The sequence below is a fragment of the Neovison vison genome, chromosome 4 (assembly GCF_020171115.1).
Source record: "Neovison vison isolate M4711 chromosome 4, ASM_NN_V1, whole genome shotgun sequence".
NCBI lineage: Eukaryota > Metazoa > Chordata > Mammalia > Carnivora > Mustelidae > Neogale > Neogale vison.
In genome coordinates this window covers 226,378,173-226,398,934 of record NC_058094.1, presented here as the reverse complement: position 1 = coordinate 226,398,934, position 20,762 = coordinate 226,378,173, and the positions used below count along the sequence as shown (strand labels likewise).

The window sequence follows — 20,762 nt, the reverse complement described above, 5'->3', positions numbered from 1 at the left end:
ACCGTAAATGCACATTTAAACATCTGAAATTCTACCCAACCATTCACTACAACCTTCCCTTTTAAATTCTTACAAGGCTGCTTAGATACTTTCCACACTTTGAATGGGTATTATCCCCATCACGGATTATGATAAAGTAGCCTTCATTAAAGACAGTTTGTTAACAAAGATAATCAAAGAGAACTTACAGAAAATAAGAAGTCGTGGATAAAAATTATATTCCACTACACAGAGTTAAACATGAAAAAATTACCCGAAATGAGATTTCTAAATTTTCACCTCCCCAGATATCCATGCCGCTGTCATACTGTCCGAGCTCATTGAAATAGTGTCTGTTCATGGCGAACAATCCTCCAGCCATTGTAGGTGACCTAGAAAAGGAAAAAATTACTGTATCAATTGCAGAGAGCCAATTATCTACCATATATGTTATTTAAAAAGTTCAGTGTACCTTTGGAACATCGCTAATAAAGACCAGATTAACTATTACGGAATATTTTATCTAACATCAGGAAATGAGCTGGGCCACATAGCTGAATTTTCTAGATGCCAATGATATACTAGATGTTTGGGAAATAACGGCTACTTTTCTAAGCATCAAAAATAATTTATAAATTACAACACTGTTACTAGAAATACACTTGATTTGAATTAATTCCTTCTGACAGTCTCGCAGAACCGTGGGATAAAAACTGGACTCCAGGGCCTATCAAGTAGAGACCAGATGAACTCTGACTTAGACCAGTAGTTCTCAAATAGGATGACTGTCCCCAAGCAAACACTTCAGTAATGTCCACAAACATTTTTAGCTGCTGCAATGCAGTGGTTGGGGTGGGGGAGGGTTTCTACTCACAACTCATGGTCTGAAGCCAAGCACACTACTGCATACTCTAAAACGCACGAGAGAGAGCCCACAACAGAGAAGTATCCGGCTCCAAATGTCAATACTGCCAAGAATGAGCTGGTTAATGAGAGAAGCTGAAGGAGACTGGTCCTCAGACACAAACTCAGCCTCCCGCTATCTCACTTCCTGAAACTGAACTAAGGCGATGGTGTATTTCAGCATCCCAAGCTCCCTGTTAGAAGGGAAGCACAACTTCTCTGCAGGAAGGAAAGCACCATCTCAGGTATGAATGTATTTCCATAATTTTTCACGACAGTGTCTACCACCAAACAAAAGTAAATAAGCAACCAAACAAATAAATAACTAGGCAATCAGGAAGATAAACCACATGAAAAGAATCTACAGAGGAACAGAGGTGCAGGGGGTCTCAAATAATGTAGTTATCAGGTGGAGACATCAAAATAACCACTCAAAATATGCAAGGATTAAAGACAAGATGCAAAATTTGGCAGACAGATAGACCGATATGGTCAAAAAAGAAACCAAATTTATGCATATCTGAAAAACCTTTCTGACAAAGAAGAACTTCTGCCTACTTGTGATCTGTCAAATAAATAAATAAATAAAATCTTAAAAAAAAATAAAGACAGAGATCACAAATAGGCAGAGAGGCAGGCAGAGAGAGAGGAAGGGAAGCGGGCTCCCTGCTGAGCAGAGAGCCCAATGTGGGGCTCGATCCCAGGACCCTGGGATCATGACCTGAGCTGAAGGCAGAGGACTTAACCCACTGAACCACCCAGGCACCCACAAAATCCCATTTTTAGCAACCACAGAAAATACAACTTTTCTAGGCACACATGAAAATTTATAAAAATTACTCATGTGCTTGGCCGTAAAGCAAATCTCACCAATTTCCAAAGAATTAAAATCATACAGAATATTTCTTAATCACAGTGTATACTAAGCTAGGAATACGTAATTATAAAATCCTCATATGTCTGGGAAATAATGAAGGTACTGCTAAATAACCTACAGGTCAGAAAAGCCATTACAATGAAAATATTCTGAAATAAATGACAAAAAATAGTACTTTGTGGGATGCAGCTAAAAGCATGATTAGAAAGTTTATTTCCTTAAATGTATACATTAGGAAGGGAAAAAGGATGAAAAATTTTAAAAATCTCAACATCCAACTTAAAAAGTCAGCAGCCTTGATATCCTGAAAGTGAGAGAGCGCACAGAAGAACGGAGAGAAGAGTGGGGGAAGCGGCAAGAGGAGGAAGGCGCGCTCACGTCCTCACGTCCTTGCCGCTCGAGGCGGCGGGGAGCCGGCGCGGTCACAGCCCACAGGCCCGGCTCACTCCAAGTGCCAGAAGGAACTAACGCTGCTGCAGAAACGCCGGTACTACTCGGCCACGCCAGAGAGCAGAAGACAATGACATAAAGGAACAAAATTTTCACTTTTCCCATAGAAAGGACCTAAAATCAGTTTGACAGGGAAAAGAGGAATATGTTCCTCTAGAGTGAAAGAAGCAATAAACAGAAGACCCGAAATAAAAACAGTATAAGAATTAGCTTCTGCGGAGCGGACTGAGAACAGGGAACAAAGGGGGAGTCAGTCACTCCTCGTCAAAAGTTGTTCTATACTATTTTGTTACTGAATACATGTTTGTGATTAAAAACATTAAAAATTAAACAATGAAAACCAATGTCCATGTGTCGCGGCCAGCACGACGAATCGACCAGGGTAACCTTGAGGGCTAAGGGGATGATGAAAAAAGTTAAGAGACAAAAAGATGGGGACAGGAGGGACACTGAAGATGATGTCCAGCAGTGCCAAATTTATTCCACATCTTACAAGCCTTTATAAGGCAGACCAGAACAGGAGGAGTAATGTATCAGTACAGTCAGGTGACCACAAGCTTCTATAACAAGTTTACATTTACTACAAACAAACCCCGTGATGCCAGGTAGTTTCCACTAAAGCCATTAGCAAGACAATCAACCAGGGAGTGGGTTACGGGAGGTACAGAACAACAAGGTCTAACAGAACTCAGGACCCTGGCCACACTGTTCCCTACGGCGGGGAGAGTGTGTGGGAAGTCACGTAGGCGAGCGCACGACACATAGCACAGACCCTTCCTCAATGCACTCAACTTTCCTGTCCTTAACCTTGTCAAGGTGTCCAGACTTTGAAGGAGACACAAGTCAGGGCCTGGTTTGGTTCTCGACTCCAGCCGTGCCGTGGCCTCCAACACCCATGAAGATGGTGAAACAGGCAAGACGGGCAGGAGCACGAACCCGGAGAGCACGCAGCAGCCGGGCCACCGGCCTCCGGCGTGGCACGTCTTTACCTTCTCACAGAGAACACCATGGGCAGTCCGAGAGGACAGAATCCGAGTCACTGCCGTCTGCCTCCAATCACAGGACATGAGGCTGTAGAGACCAGAGGGTCTCCGGATGCAGCCCTGCCTGAGAGCGGGGAGGGGGGTCGTGACCCGCTCAGGTTCTGCCACTGAGCTTAGCAGAACTGCCGCGGATTCTCACCCGAAGCCCGAGGGAGCAGAAGTCGGCCCCGCTCGGCCAGCAGAGCACATCGGCCCCCAGAGGCCGGCGGAGGTCTCCCCTCCACGTCTGGGTCAGGTGAAAGGAAGCTGGCAAGCTCCTACAGGCCAGCCGCAGAGCCACCGGACGTGCTGGGAAAACATCACCTCCTAAAGGTAGAGAGAGGCATGCCCTCCAACCAGTTTTCCTCTTGTAAACTAGAAGGGGGGGATAACAGCGCGGGTAACAGCACCATCTGTGGCATTAAAGACAGACAATGGAAAACCACCCGACCTCCCCACCAACAGTAAACTGGGTAAGTTACGATATATATTAACAGAACATGACCCTCTTTCATTGCTGTATAAAGCAGAGCCATACACTGTAACCCAGATGAGTTTTTTAAAGCAATATTGAGTAAAAGCAGCAAGGACAAAAGGAGTCCAATGGCTTCATTTTATATGAAGTCCAAGAACAGGCAAAACTGAACTATATTGTTTAGAGACACAGGCAGAGATTTTGGTAAAACTATAGGAAAGTGAGGAAATGATCACCAGGTCAGGGTAATGACCGCTCTAGGGCCAGGGGCTGTGACCACAGCAAGGATACAGAGGACATGTGGATGCCGTGTCTTGACCTGGGTGGTAGCCACACAGGTGTTCATATTATGACCATGTATTAAATTGTGTGCATCATACATATATACATATGTGTACTTTTTACATACATTATTTTGTCACAGGTTAAAAAAATTAAAAAGCCCAAAAGAAACCCTATAGGTCCAAAAATGTTAAAAAGTAGAAATACAGGGGCGCCTGGGTGGCTCAGTGGGTTAAGCTGCTGCCTTCAGCTCAGGTCATGATCTCAGGGTCCTGGGATCGAGCCTCACATCGGGCTCTCTGCTCAGCGGGGAGCCTGCTTCCCCCTCTTTCTCTGCCTGCCTCTCTGCCTACTTGTGATCTTTCTCTCTGTCAAATAAATAAATAAAATCTTTAAAAAAAAAAAAAAAGTAGCAACACAGACAAACCTCTCCGAAATTCACATGAGAAATTTAAAACAAAAAACAATACATAAGCAGATTTGTAATATTGAGAATATGAATGAGAACTAAAAATAATTTCTGCACTGTGACTTGTAACTGTACTAGCGAAATCCATCCTAAAAATCCCAATTACAGAAACGCTTATACAGCAAATGTTCCTCACAGCGCCACTCGTACTAGCAAAGAACTGAAGGTAGGTAAATGACAAAGGCAATAAACCATGCTGAACCGACATTAAAAAACACAGCACGTGGGGTACTCCTACCATATCCGATGCACAATTATCCCAAGATACTGATCTTAGCTGTCTGCCTTCTAAGTGATACATCCCTGAGGACATGAATAATTCCCAGGTCACAGATCTTTCCTCAGAAGTTGGCACAGCACATAAAATTCAGTGAGCATTCAAGAATTTCTAATGGACAAATTAAGCCACCACTTCTGCTCCCTGCAAAGAAGGGATTCTCTTCAAAATATTTTTTCTCTTTTGAAGAAGTACTGACGGCAATTTTTCCAATCTGGAGGAGAAATCTCACTTTATTGGTGCAGTAGCTCCCTCTGGTCCTCCGAGCTCAGAAAGGGGAACAAGATCCCACTTGAAGTGAAGCCCCCAGTTGAAACCTCCCCGCACGACAGGGGACGAGCTGTAGGCGAGCGTGTCCGCGCTGATGATATCGATGACCGGGCACACCACGGTCCGCCGGTCCTGCTGGATGGCAGCCAGCAGGGGCTGCAGCCACATCACATTTACTTCACAGTGGCTGTCCAGGAAGACCAGGACTTCTCCTGAGGAGGCAAACAGCAGCAGGCCTGAGAGGTCACAGTACTCCGTTCGGGGTGGCCGCTAGTTCCCTGAGATGCTGCGTTCACGGGGTGAAACCCACCCGCCTCCCTCCCAGCCCAACGGTCAGAGCCTCTACGCCAGTCAGGAAGAGAGGAGGACTTTCTAGCCAGGAAGTCGGCCTCAAGGGCACTGCTAGGATTGAAACATGTATCAATCAATCCCAATTCTCCTCAGGGAAAAGATGCAAAGTCCCATAGGAACAGTTCTGTTCTCTGGACGAAAGCTATGGACTGCGGTACAAGGGCAATGGCCACTTGTGTGTAAATGTTTTTATTACTCTTACTGCGATCAAAATATTTCTAAATTTAGGAGTGCCTGGTTAGCGCAGTAAGTTAAGTGACCGACTCGTGGCTTCACCTCAGGTCATGGCCTGGGGGTTGGGAATGGAGCTTCAAGCTGGGCTCCGCACTCAGCAGGGGTCTGCCTGAGAGTCTCTCCCCTCTCCCTCCACCCTTGCCAGCCCTTCTCTCTAAAAAAAGAAAAAAAAATTTTAATTTACTATACATTTCCCTGCCTGAGAACATAACTGTCTTCACTGGTGACACAGAAACATGACACAGTGATCATCGCTACAACACAGCAACTCTCTCAGGAGTGAGAGACCCATGTACCCCTTCTGCATGCCAGTGACATGGGTTCCCTTCTCCTCTGAAGTCACTACTCAGTGGCCACATGCTCACTTCCTCCATTTTTCGCCTTTCCTTCCTAATTCCCCACCCTGGTCAGCTGTAGTGGCTTTCATGAGCCAATAATGAGGTATCTTTTCTTCTAGTTAGTAAAATAAGAATCACAATGATTTTAACAAGCCCCTACACCCCAAGTTCTGGAATTCTCAAATTACCTTCCTTTTTTCCCCCTATATCCATACACTACTTACAATATTATATACCTACTATTTTTAAACTAAATCATTTAACTTAAATAAATTTATTTTAAAAGGCAATTTTACCAAGATCAAAAATGAAAATCAGAATCACTAACCTTACAGAGGTAACCATAAAGAGAAATACAGTGGTTCAATACCATGTAACTGAGAACTAACCAGATATACTTTCTGCAAAATACTAAATTTGATACTTTTTTTCCAAAGATTTAATTTATTTGAGAGAGCGAGAAAGAGAAAGCATGAGGAGGGGGTGAGTGGCAGAGGGAAAGGAAGAAGCAGACTCCCCGCTGAACAGCCCGACATGGGACTTGATCTCAGGACCCTAGATCATGCCCTGAGCCCAAAGGCAGAGGCTTAACCTGGGACACCCAGGTGCACCGTTCTTTCTTTTTCAAAGGAGAGGTAAGTATATGCTGGAAATGTCTTAAAGATAGATTTCTAATAGAGACTTGATCTTTGATGGGATCAGAAGGATTGAGAATTTTAAAGAAAGTATCTTTATAGTTCTATAAATCAGTTTTCATTGTTTTTTATTTTTATTTTTTAATTAATCTCCACACCCAGTGTGGGGCTTGAACCCAAGATCAAGAGTCACACACGCTACTGACTGAGCCAGCCAGCTGCTGTGGTAAGTCAATTTTCAGTATCATGTCCATTTATCCAACAAAAATCATGATGCATTATCACCAGAGGTATGTATTTGAACTTAACAATTACTGGCTTAATTCAAATCAAACAGTTTGAGTACACAGATTTTAAATGTTGTATGACAAAAATGACAGGGGCGCCTAGGTGGCTCAGTCTACTGAGGGGCCATCTGACTCTTGATTTCAGCTCAGGTCATGATCTCAGGGTCATGGGACTGAACCCTGTGTCGGGCTCTGCGCTCAGTATGAAGTCTGCTGGAGATTCTCTCTCTCCCTCTCCCTCTGCCCCTTCCCCCTGCAGGCTCACTCGCTCGCTCGCTCTCTCAAATAAATAAACCTTTAACAAAAAAAAATTAAAAGTAAAAAAAAATTACAGAAGTTCAGATATATTTTGCTTTACTCTTCTTATATAAGTAAACAAGATACAGACCTACATGGGCAGCAATAATTTGCAATAAGGACCACTATGAAAACAGACCAGTTTGGACTCTAGAGCTCACCTCCCTGGAGTCTGTATTTTGGACATTGATGTCCTAAGAAATACAAAATTCTTTGGAAAGAAACCCTTTCCAAAGTGAACACAAGCCTTCTCTCTCCTGCTGACAATGCCCATTTAAGAAATCACTTTTCGGGGCACCTGGGTGGCTCAGTGGGTTAAAGCCTCTGCCTTCGGCTCAGGTCATGATCCCAGGGTCCTGGGATCGAGCCCCACATCGGGCTCTCTGCTCAGCGGAGAGCCTGCTTCCTCCTCTCTCTGCCTGCTTCTCTGACTACTTGTAATCTCTGTCTGTCAAATAAATAAATAAAATCTTTAAAAAAAAAAAAAATCACTTTTCACAGATCTCTGCACAATAAGAAAGGCTCCAAGGACAAAGCCCTTGTCACTTCTCCCCCACTGAGAAGAGAGCAGGAAGTTATACCTGTAGAGTGGGCTGCTCCAATCATCCTTCCTCGAATCAATCCCTCACGCTTTGTGTTTCTTATCACTTTAATTTTTCCAGGGAGATATTTTTGGACATATTCCTCTAGTTCTCCTTTCAAATCATCTGAAAATAAAGAGTCATAATACAACAACAGGAGACATATACAAAGGCTTTTTTAATAGCTACTCTAAGATTATATCTGATACTTGCAGCAACAAATTATCAAGTAATTATTACAGAATCTTTTGCTGCTTTATTTAAAAAAAAAATTATGGTTTATCTCCTAAGGAAGAAAAAGAAATGAAGGGTAAGAGTTAAAACACTAGCCAAGAAGAATACTTAATTTATAGAATTATTCATATTTCCACAGCAACTAGCACAATGCTTTGCATAAAGAATGTTTGATATGATTATCTTGAGTGAATGAATGTTCTGCTGACTGCATTAAATCCGATTTAAAACCAAAATAAGGTATATCTTTTGTTTGAAATTAACTGTTACTCCAAATCAGAACAGTTTTAATGGCTTTTTAAAAAGATTTTATTTATTTATTTGACAGAGAGAGAAACAGCAACACAAGCAGGGGGATTGGGACAGGGAGAAGGAGGTTTCATGCTGAGCAGGGAGCCCGATGGAGGGCTCGATCCCAGGGCCCTGGGATCATGACCAGAGCCGAAGGCAGACACTTAACGACTGAGCCACCCAGGTGCCCCTGGTTTTACCAACTTCTATTGCTCCTACCAAGAATTATATAATAACAGCAGTAAATATGTCCTTTTATTAATTTAGTATCTTCCAAGGACACTAAATATTTTTTATAAATTCTAGCTCATTTACATTTGAATTTCATAACTTCAAATATCTATTAATTCTTTCCATTGTTAGTAGATAAACCATCGTTAAGTTATCATGAATTTTCACTTAAAAAAAAATAACTACAGGGTGCCTGGGTGCCTCAGTGGGTTAAGCCTCTGCCTTTGGCTCAGGTCATGATCCCAGGAGCCTGGGATTGAGTCCCGCATCAGGCTCTCTGCTCAGCAGGTAGCCTGCTTCTCCTCATCTCTCTCTTTCTCTCTCTGCCTACTTGTGATCTCTCTGTCAAATAAATAAAATCTTTTAAAAAAAATTAAAAAATTAAAAATTAAAACTACAAACTGAAAAACAAAATACAGATTAAAAAAAATTCAACACCATAAATTCTACAATTTAGTATTTAGACAACATTTGTTTCTTAATTATGTTTGTTGATTAGAGGATAATTTTTTGGAAACAGCTTTGTGATCTTTTTACAGACTGTGCTATTTAAGTTTGGCCCTTGAAATTTTTCCCTTGGCCTACCTTTTAAAAAAAATTTGCTAATCTATAGTTATTTTGAAATAAAAATTTTTTTCAAAAGGTAGGCCAAGGGAAAAATTTCAAGGGCCAAACTTAAATAGCACAGTCTGTAAAAAGATCACAAAGCTGTTTCCAAAAAATTATCCTCTAATCAACAAACATACTTACTTGTTGCCGACTCCCCTGAACCTGCTGGGACTAGGGTCCTCCCCGCCATCGATCTGAACTGTCAGCTGCTGCTGCTGATTCTAATCCCACCGTGATCAACAGCCCAGATCCCATAGTATCAGCGACAACATCCCTTACCGAAGTCACTGTCATCGTCCACAAGGATGATTTCATGAAGGAGCTGGGCTGGTGTGCGGTCTAGGACACTGTGCACAGTACGGAGCAAGGCAGACAAGGCTTCATTGTAGAAACAGATAACAACACTAGCGACTGGCAGGTCCACAGGGTAAGACTTGTCTTTACATCTGTGAAGACACATATGAGAAAATGTGATGTCCTGAAAGGTTCAATGTTTTAGGTCATTACGCACTAAACATTAACTGCTTCCTGCTCAGACTCCTTCCTACAATGTAACAAAAGTTTCTTAAAAAGCATTTAAGGGGGGGTGTGCCTGGGTGGCTCAGTAGGTTAAAGCCTCTGCCTTCGGCTCAGGTCATGATCTCGGGGTCCTGGGATCGAGCCCCACATCGTGCTTTCTGCTCAGCTGGGAGCCTGCTTCCCCCTCTCTCTCCTCCTGTCTCTCTGCCTACTTGTGCTCTCTGCCCAATAAATAAAATCTTAAAAAAAAAAATTTAAGAATACACTGGTATCATACTCAAGAGTTTTACAGTTTGTTAATAACTACTCTCTCCAATACCTGCTACTTTGCTTACTTTTAGATTAACATTTAAAAATTTTTTTTTCGGGCGCCTGGGTGGCTCAGTGGGTTAAGCCGCTGCCTTCGGCTCAGGTCACCATCTCAGGGTCCTGGGATCGAGCCCCGCATCCGGCTCTCTGCTCAGCAGGGAGCCTGCTTCCTCCTCTCTCTCTCTGCCTGCCTCTCTGCCTACTTGTGATTTCTCTCTGTCAAATAAATAAATAAAATCTTAAAAAAAAATTTTTTTTTCTTTTTTTGGTACAGAGGTTACATAAAAATGTATTATTTGTATGGAATCACTATAAGTTTTTAATGCAGTATTCATAAGCTCATGTTTAGCTTCTCCACAATGAACATTCAAAAGGAAGTAAGAGGGGCGCCTGGGTTGCTCAGTGGGTTATGCCTCTGCCTTCGGTTCAGGTTATGATCTCAGGGTTCTGGGATCGAGTCCCGTATCGGGCTCCCTGCTTCCCGTCCACCCCTCTGCCTGCCTCTCTGCCTACTTGTGGTCTCTGTCAAATAAATAAATAAAATCTTAAAAAAAAAGGAGTAACAGAAATATAAAACTTTGTATTTGAAAATTTTATTTCTTGCCCAGTAACAGAAAAAGATTTGAATAAGCTAGGACATGACCAAAATCAAGATTCTATCACGCAACTATGTGATAAAAAGGGTTAGATGGCTTCAAGCAACAATAATAAAAAATCACTAACTTAAAGAATAAAATCCAGAATTCCATGTTCTTTCGCATGGCATACAAAGCGTTCCAACATCTGGACCCTGGCTACCTCCAGTCTCCTGGCACTCCCCTGTGGCCATAGGAATGGTTCCAGTGCCTTTTCAAGCGGTGTCATGACTCAATCTGTCCGCCATGCACGGAGTGGTCCCCTGCACACTGCTCAGCCAGCACCCTCTAGGAGGATCCTCATCACTCTCGTTTCAGGGTCCCCACTACACCAGCTCCTACCACAGCCCTCCTTCTAGCACTACCACAATTACCCGTTCCCTCATCTATCTTCCCTACTAGGCCTGTGAGCCCAGGAACTATGTCTTACTCTACTTATTTTCAAGACCTAATACAGTGTCTTTAAAACAAAGGTGCTTAAAAAAGTCTGCCTGTGGAATGACTAATTGACCAACCACATGAATGAAAAGCCTTTGAAACAAAACCAGTGGCGCCTGGGTGGCTCAGTGGGTTAAAGCCTCTGCCTTCAGCTCGGGTCATGATCCTAGGGTCCCAGGATCAATTGAACCCACATCGAGCCCCACGTCAGGCTCTCTGCTCAGCGGGGAGCCTGCTTCCTCCACTCTCTCTGCCTGCTTCTCCGCCTACTTGTGATCTCTGTCAAATAAATAAAATCTTAAAAAAAAAAAATGAAGACAAAAAAGTGAGATGAGTAAAATTCTTCACTGATTTTTAATTCCTTTTCCACAAATACAATAAACATTTAAAAGAAATTAACGCTCAGAAGTTTATCTAGTTAGATGCAGTTAATACAGCTAGACTTCTCCCTATGATTTTAAATTTCAAAAGAGACAGAGCAACCTCCAGAACTCTGTTAGTACAATCTCCAGCTTCAAGTGTCACAGGAGTGGAAATCTGTCTTGAAGTTTTCTAGTATCCTGAATGATGAAGCCTAAATGCATTTAGTAACACCACCCTCACAACTTACTATAATGCCACTAAAAGCACGGTCATTAAAACGCAGCAGTATAAACCACTGAGAAACGTACGCAGCATTCCTGGTGTCCGGCACATCTCTGTGGTAGCCCAAACGGTTACTGATAAGCATGTTGAAGGCATGTTTCTGATAGCCCAAGTCTCTCAACTCCTGATCACGTTCATTAAAAATCATACCTGCAAAAGATTAAAGTTACAGTCAGTATGTTCAATCTGGAAAGGTCTGCTACAGTTATTGTTATATTATGATCCTAAGAAAATCTTGACTTTAATCTCTTATAACTAAATAGCCATGTTTCTCAAATCTAGATTGTCTCCATTTAAAAAAGTAATTGAAGTTAGAAAAAAAAAAAAAAAAGAAGTTAGAGTCAAATTTTTGTCAGTCTAGTGCAAAAAGCAGGTATACCTTAACCATAAATGATACCTGTTCACTAGCCATTAATCTTAAGAATATTATCAAGAGAAAAAAATTACAGATGTCTTTTCTTCAAAAGACTTAATGATGGTATTTCTATTAGAGCAAGAGACTACAGAACCCATGTGGACAACAGGTCCCAACGACAGGCAAGTTTTTGTAAGAGACCTCCCCTAAAAATTAAAAAAAAAACTGCCACTGATAACCCTTTCTATAAAGTCTCCGACTCCAGACTTTAATCAGCTTCCTAGTCAAGAAAGCCAAGAAATTCCCTCAGAGAGCCCAACAAAATCACTACAATTCAACATTCTTGTTCTAACATTCAGAAACCTTACCTTTACATAGGATAATTTCTTTTCGCTTTCTTTCCCATCTCAAACCTTTAACCTTTCCTCACAGAATGACTCCCTTGTCCCAGCATTTCCCAAAATCTGGTCACAGAAATCTAATTTCACTGGACATTAACAGATGTTCAAAAGAAAAAAAGGATTTCATGGTCAAACGATTCAGGGAAACAATGGATTTTGAAAGTCGAATAGGTTTTAATTTTATTTGGAATGGAAGGACAATCCTGATCCTTTAATACTGTTGCCTGTTTCACAGATACCAGTTGTGAGGGGATGGGATACAGAATGACTACAGTCCCCAGATCCACTTTGGGAAATACTACCTCTTAATAAGCTTTTTCTATGAGCTTTTAAAGTTGGAGTACATTTTTTTAAGAAGAATATTTTTATTAACAGAACTCTAGGAACTATTTAAAGATTTTATTTGACAGAGAGAGACACAGTACGGGAGAGAACACAGGCAGGGCGAGGGAGAAGGAGGCCCCCCCCCCCCCCGGCGAGCAGGAACCCCAATGCGGGGCTTGATCCCAAGACTCTGGCATCATGACCTGAGCCGAAGGCAGAAGCTTAACAACTGAGCCACCCAGGCACCCTAGAAACTTCATTTTAAAGCAGTGTTTACTGTCCTTGCATCGTCTGTTCTTACTGGCTGTACAGTAATGAAAACAGAATTCCATGTTTTGCTTCTATTACAGTGTTTTCCATGTACTAAGATACCCTAAATAGTGATCCTCAATCACCTGAAGATTACTTTCAGTCTTTGTCAATAACAGAATTGTGCTGACATTTCAACCATTACTAGTTTTCATGGTTTTACATTGTAATACAGACTTTAAAAAAGACATTCTAGTACAGTTAATATACAGTGTTGTATTAGTTTCACATGTATACTATACTATACTCAGTGCTCATCATAGTAAATGTTCTCTTAAACCCCTTGACTGTATCACCCACCTATTCCCACTCACCTCCTGAGAACCACCAGTTTGTTCTCATTAAGGGTTTCTTTTTTTTTTTTTTTTTAAGATTTTATGTATTTATTTGACAGAGAGAAATCACAAGTAGATGGAGAGGCAGGCAGAGAGAGAGGGAAGCAGGCTCCCCGCTGAGCAGAGAGCCCGATGCGGGACTCGATCCCAGGACCCTGAGATCATGACCTGAGCCAAAGGCAGCGGCTTAACCCGCTGAGCCAAGGGTTTCTTAATTTGTCTCTTTCTTTCTTAAATTCCGCATGAGTGAAATTATATGGTAGTTGTATTTCTCTGATTTATTTCACATAGCATTATACCCTCTAGACCCATCCATGTTGCAAACAGCAAGACTTCATTCTTTTTTGTGGCTGAGTAGAATCCTAATGTGTATATATACACACACTACGTCTTCATTATCCATTCATCTACCAACGAACACTTGGGTTGCTTCTACAATTCAGCTATTATAATAATGCTGCAGTAAACATATGGGTAACACGTATCCTTTCAATTTAGTATTTTTGTATTCTTTGGGTATACACCAAGAAATGGAATTACTGGATCGTATGGTAATTCTATTTTTAATTTTTTGAGGACTTCCATACTGTTTTCCACAGTGGCTCTACCAGTTTGTATTCTCACCAGTAGTGCGTGAGGGTTTCTTTTTGTCCACATCCTCATCAACACTTGTTTCCTGTGTTTTTGATTTTAGTCTTTCTGACCGGTATGAGGTGGTAGCTGCATTTTCCTGATGATGAGTGATATTGAGCATCTTTTCACATGTCTGTTGGCCATCTGGATGTCTCCCTTGGAGAAATGCCTATTCATACCTTCTGCCCATTTTTAAATTGGATTATTTGGGGTTTTGGGTGTGGAGTACATCCTTTTATTAATACAAAAGAACAATGTTCTATTAACATTTTTTCTTTAATGTCTGATCTTATTTATTTGTCACTCTTAGAAAATCTCATTTTTGACTGGACTCAGACTTAGAGGTAGAAGCTCTCAGAGAGGACAGCCTCCATCTCTTGGCAATCTGTTCCTGGCGTTTTTCTTTGGCCTCCTTCATTCTCTTGGCCAAAAGTTTAGCATATTCTGCAGCCTCTTCCTTGTTTTTCTTAGTGCGCTATTTCTTCAAAGCAATATGCCGACGTTTGTGTTGGAGGACACGTGGAGTAACAAGACGCTGTATCTTGGGCGCTTTGGTTCTAGGTTTCTTACCTTCTTTGTTTAAGGGCTTTCTCACAACATACTGGCGGACATCATCTTCTTTAGAAGAGATTGAAGAGTTTGCGGATTCTGCTGGCTCTTTTGGGCCCCAGGCGTCGAGGCACAGTAGTATCAGTGAGTCCAGGAATATCCTTCTCCCCTTTCTTTACAATGACCAAGTTGAGAACACTGAGATTGGCATCCACGATGCAACCCCGAACAGATTTGCGCTTTCTCTCTCCCGTCCTCCTTGGTCTGTAGCAGGAATGCCCCTTACTCAGCAGCAGGCGGACTCGGCCATGGGTCAAGACACCTTGCTTCATGGGGAAGCCTTGTTTGTCATTGCCACCACTGATTCGGACCACATAACCCTTCCATTCTTCACCGAGGGCGTCCGCAGCAATTTCTGTGGCCATACGCTTCTCATAAAAGGTACGAAGTTTGCGTTCATCGTCCACTTCAATGAGTTTCTGGCAGCCAGTAGCTGGGAAAGAGATGTTCAGCTTCATCCTGAAGCAGCCTACCGCCTCCGAGGCGCCACGAAAAAGAGGTGTTCTATTAACATTTTATAAGAGGATGCAAAATCCTTGAGAGCAGAGACTTTGATCATGTTCAAAACAAAAACTGCTACAGGGCGCCTGGGTGGCTCAGTGGGTTAAGCCTCTACCTTCAGCTCAGGTCATGATCTCAGGGTCCTGGGATCGAGCCCTGCATCAGGCTCTTTGCTCGGCAGGGAGCCTGCTTCCCCTCTCTCTCTCTGCCTGTCTCTCTGCCTGCCTGTGATCTCTCTATCAAGTAATAAAAAATAAAAAAACAACAACAACACTGCTTGATACCCAGCACCTAGGACAGTGCCTTGCACAAGCTAGATTCTCAATAAATACTCCTTGATTCAATAAATCAAAGGACTAGCTCATACTAGACACTGAAAGGAATATTTTTTTAAAACATTTTATTTATTTATTTGACAGAGAAAGATCACAAGTAGGCAGAGAGGCAGGCAGAGAGAGAGGAGGAAGCAAGCTCTCCATGGAGCAGAGAGCCCGATGCAGGGCTCAATCCCAGGACCCTGGGATCATGACCTGAGCCGAAGGCAGAGGCTTTAACCCACTGAGCCACCCAGGTGCCTCTGAAAGGAATATTTTCTAATATATATATATCTCTTGATGAAAAATTATTCCATATTAAAAGATCACTTTATGTCCATCATAAAATGTGTTGTGTTTGTGTACAAACACACATACATATACACAGGAATATTATTCAGCCATGAAAAAGGGAAATCCTACCATTTGTGACGACATGGATGGAACCTGAGGGCATTATGCTAAGTGAAACAGAGAAAGACAAGTACTATAATACTGTATGATCTCACTAGAGACAGAATAGATGCGGTTGCCAAGGTGGGGTGGGAGGAGGTGCAGATGGGGTGAATGTTGGTTAAAAAGGTACAAACTTTTAAGTTCTGGGGATGTAATGTATAGCATGGTAATGGTGAATAATATTACTGTATTTGTTTCTGAAAGTGGCTAAGAGCAGATCTTAAAAATTCTCATCCCAAGAAAAACATTTTTAACTATGTGAGGTGATCAATGTTGACTTACTGTAGTAATCATTTCACAGTATATGCTTGTATGAAATCATTATGTTATATACTTTAAACTAATACAATGTTATATATATCAATTTTATCTCAATAAAACTGGAGGGGAAAATCACATTAGCTTACTTTTGTCCTTCCCCTGTTCATATAAAATCATAGCCAATTAACTAGCATGCCAGGGGAGCTTTTTTTTTTTTTTTTAAAGATTTTATTTATGTATTTGACAGACAGAGATCACAAGTAGGCAGAGCAGCAGGCAGAGAGCGGGGGGAAGCAGGCTCCCCGCTTGAGCAGAGAGCCCAATGTGGGGCTCGATCCCAGGACCTCGGGACCTGAGCCAAAGGCAGAGGCTTTAACCCACTGAGCCACCCAGGCACCCCAGAGGAGCTATGTTTTTTAACTTTAATTTTTTTCAGTATAACCACAGCAATTTTAATACTGCATTTGAAAGCAATATAAACATTTCAAATAGCAAAATGATTCAATTAAACTAGTACTTGGAAGCCCTTGCAAGCTTAGTATTAGTTCATTTATTTGTATCCACCTTAGAAAATAGTAAGCTATGAAAGAACTCCCCATACCATCAGGCACTGGCTTGGAATCTGGCTGTGTCTACTACGGATAAAAAGAACACAGTGTTCAGCCATGCCTCACAGGAACTATTTCAAGTTCTTTTATAATTAACTGCAGATTAAATGAGAAAATCTAGTTCTAATTTTAAATTTATTATTGATCATCTTTCTAAAATGTACAAGTTCTTTCCCCTATTTATTTTTATTATTTTTTTTAAGGTTTTATTTGACAGAGAGAGACAGTGAGAGAGGGAACATAGCAGGGGGAGAGGGAGGAGAGCAGGGTTCCCGAGCAGAGAGCCTGATTCCAAGACCCTGGGATCATGACCTCAGCTGAAGGCAGACGCTAAAGGACTGGGCCACCCAGGCGCCCCTCCCCTGACTGTTTAAAGATAATGCCCTTGGCAATCACCATACTTTTAACTATTACTGTACTGATTTTTATGAATTCCTTCTAAATCAAGTTTCCTTCACAGAAGCTAAGGAGGTTTTCATTTTTCTCACTGTGGTAAAACGTAGACAACACGCGGATTACCGTCGGTGACAGGAGCACACTTACAATGTGAAACTCCATGCCCATTAAAGCCCCCCCCAGCCCCTTTAGCCACTAATCTGCTTCTAGTCTCCATGTATTTGCCTATTCTAGACATTCATGTGAATTAAATCATGCAGTATCTGACCTTTTGTGTTCTGCTTCTTTCACTGATCATATAACATTTTCGAGGCTCCTCCTGGTTACAGCATGGGTCAGAACCTCATTCCCTGCTATGCCTGAATAAGTCCCTGCACGGAAATACATGCTGCTTGTCCTTCCGTCCACTGATGAGCGTCTGAGTTCTCTCTACCTCTGTTCACTGAGAACAGCACTGCTATGAACACTGATGTACAAATCTTTGTTTGAACATATGCCTGCAATTCTTCTGGGTATATACCCGAGAGAGGAACTGCTGGATCATAAGGTAACTCTAAGTTTAACCTATTGATGAACCAGCAATGGATGAAGGTTCCAATTTCTCTGTATCCTGGCCAAAACTTATTTTCCTTTTTAAAAAAAATTATAACCATCTCACCAAGTGTGAAATGGTATCCTCATTGTAGTTCTGATTTGCATTTCTGTAATAACGATGTTGAACATTTTATGTGTCTGTCTTTGGAAAAATGTCTATCAAATTCTTTGCCCATTTTTAAATTGGGTTGTCTTTTTATTATTGAATTCGTAAGAGTTCTTTTTATACTCTGGATAATGAACGCCCATTACAGACAGGATACACAAACATTTTCTCCCATTCTGTGGGGTGTCTTTCCTCTTTCCGGATTGTCTTCTTTGATATACAAAAGCTTCTAATTTCAATGACGTCCAATTTATTTATTTTCTTTTGTTAACTTATACTTTTGGTGTCATGTAAGAAACCACTACCAAACCCAAGGTCAAGAAGATTTATCTTTAGGATTTCATCTGAAGGTTTTATGCTGTTAGCTCTTCTATTTAGGTCTTCATTTTGAATTAATTCTTACAGATGATATAAGGGTTCAACGCTTCTCCATTGTACGTGGATTATCTATTTGTCCCAAAAGCATTTGTTGAAGAGACTATGTCTCCCCCATTGAACTGTCTTGACACATTTTTTAAAAATCAAGTGGCCAAAAATATCACAGGTTTATTTCTGGACTCTCAGTCTACCCACTGATCTATACATCTGTCATTAGGCCAGTATCAGACTGTTTTGATTAATGCAGCTTTGTAGAGAGTTTTGAAGTGTGAGCCCTCCACCTTTGTACTTTTCCTAGATTGTTTTGGTTATTTAGAAGCTCTTCTAATTTCACATTAACTTTAGAATCAGCCTTTCCATCTTTTAAATAAACCTTATTTTGATAAGGTTTGCACTGACTCTCTGGATTGCTCTGGGTAGCGGTAGTTCCCTAAACAACATTTAGTATTCCAGTCCATGAACCTAACATGTCTTTCCATTTATTTAGGTCTACTTTTATTTCTTTCAGTAGTTTTGTAGTTTCACACCTTCATGGTTATACTTATTCTTAAGTATTTTATTCCTTTTGATACTATTGGAAATGGAATTGTTCTCTAAGTTTTATTTTCCAACTTCATTGCTATTGTACAGAAATACAGCTGGTTTTCATGTGTTGATCCTGTGCCCTGCAACTTAGCTGAATTGATTTCTTAGCTATAACAGGTTTTTTGTATATCTGTTATAAAGTATTTAGTTTTGCAGCTAAGCAATCTGAGTTTGTTACATTTCGAGTGTCTACAATTTTCTCTCTACTTTCAAAGGCAAATACAAGGCCCATTCAAAACAGTAAACCCAATGTTACTTCTTTATAAAAGTTTTCTACTAAAGTAACTTAAATAAAGAGGCTAGAAATTTACCTATTAATGGTTTTTTTTTTAAAGATTTTATTTATTTATTTGACAGAGAGAGATCGCAAGTAGGCAGAGAGGCAGGCAGAGAGAGAGGAGGAAGCAGGCTCCCCGCTGAGCAGAGAGCCCGATGTGGGGCTCGATCCCAGGACCCTGGGATCATGACCTGAGCCGATGGCAGAGGCCTTAACCCACTGAGCAACCCAGGCGCCCCTACCTATTAATGCTTTTAAAGTGTCTAAATAGCAGTCTGAAAAAAGATAAGGTTTACTTTATGAAAGTTGAGGAAATAGTTTCCATTTCTTCATATAATTTTAAGGATTTTCAATTCCATGTATTTGAAAATCCTTAAATCCTAGAAACTGATTTCTTTGAAACTATGATCAAATAAAAAGAAACATTTTAACATTTTCTTTATATTTTATGGATCTTTCAATCTCTGAAATATCTCTTTTACTTCTAAATTACTTATTATTTGAGATTTCTAGGACAAGATTAAAGATCTTTCTAAGTTTTAAAGATAACCAAAATGGCTCATTTGTCCCTTCAAATAAAATTTGCTAAAACCAGGATTCTAAAATTACAGTACACAAAAAAACATATACAATAGACTGCTTCCAAATTGAACAGAATAGAATTTTTGATGAAAAAAGTTTTCCTTTTATAAGAGTTTACAAACTCCTATATTTAATATTCTGCCTTATCCTAACAATTCTTGTAAGTAGAAATCTTATTAGATATAATTTCAGGTTATCTCTAAACGTAACAATGTATGTTCTGTTTTAATGAACTCTGCCTTTCAAAATATGTTATATATAATCAAGTTACCTTTCTACCATTTCTTTCCATTATTAAATAATGCTAACAATTAAAATCTTCCCCCGTAAGTTCCATTTCCTTCCCTCCTCCCTTCCTTCCTATTCTGGACCTTTTTACTTTCTCCCAAGTCCTCATAAAATACTGAAGTCAGAAATGGCTAAATTAGAATGTAACTCCCCACTGAATCTGCAAAATCCTAGAACCTCAACTAGTTCATTAACAAAATAGAGGGGAAAATGACCCATTTCTAATCCCCTGAGCAACATGTGATTTAAAGAATAACTAAATTTAAACTTCCAACACTTACCCAACTCAGAAGAGAATTTCATGTTGCCTTTTTCTGGATCTTCAACGTGATTATCTATTGTATCATCAATTCTGTTTACTTTGAACTGTGACTCTAACACTCGACTTGGGCCTCGAGTGAAACGGGGATAGAATTTTTTGGGAAATGGTCCATGGGGCCCGGACCCCTTGATGGGCACATTCTTAAGAGGCTGAGTCACTTCACTGAAGTTGAAATAAATAAAAAGCAAAACCGTCCAGGTCGCAGATGTAAAAAGGCATCCATAACAGAAATATCGAACTGTGACACTTCCCATTATAGACCTAGCATAGCTGAAGGGCCATCTTCAATCTCCTGAAAAAGAAGGACAGCTAGGTTAGACCCTTCAGGACACTTGTAAATCATCCACCAAGTTCACAATCACTGTTTTCCAAACAACCGAGCAGAACTTCTCAGCTATTTACTTAGGACCCCAAGGCACAGTGTTAACTAAGACTCAAATAAAAGAAGATATGTGGATAGCACTGAATTTAAAAAAAAAAAGGATTCAAC

General features: G+C 40.9%; 1 protein-coding gene, 1 non-coding gene and 1 pseudogene across 3 annotated transcripts in view; all 3 read right to left on the bottom strand.

Annotated features, from left to right (window-relative positions):
* Positions 1-20,762, bottom strand: part of GALNT11 (polypeptide N-acetylgalactosaminyltransferase 11) — a 54,194-nt gene that overhangs the window by 8,531 nt on the left and 24,901 nt on the right. For both annotated transcript variants that reach the window (XM_044246879.1, XM_044246878.1), the window contains 6 exons: positions 20,232-20,564; positions 11,665-11,788; positions 9,372-9,538; positions 7,728-7,853; positions 4,967-5,216; positions 254-371 (listed from right to left, as the gene is read on the bottom strand). In XM_044246879.1, coding sequence (XP_044102814.1) covers positions 254-371; positions 4,967-5,216; positions 7,728-7,853; positions 9,372-9,538; positions 11,665-11,788; positions 20,232-20,526 — 1,080 coding nt within the window. In that variant the 5' untranslated portion in view covers positions 20,527-20,564. The remainder of the gene's footprint in view (positions 1-253; positions 372-4,966; positions 5,217-7,727; positions 7,854-9,371; positions 9,539-11,664; positions 11,789-20,231; positions 20,565-20,762) is intronic.
* Positions 14,271-15,117, bottom strand: LOC122905220 (annotated as a pseudogene).
* Positions 16,689-16,805, bottom strand: LOC122905789. Its single transcript, XR_006384462.1, has one exon. It is a non-coding gene; the product is annotated as a small nucleolar RNA SNORA15 (small nucleolar RNA).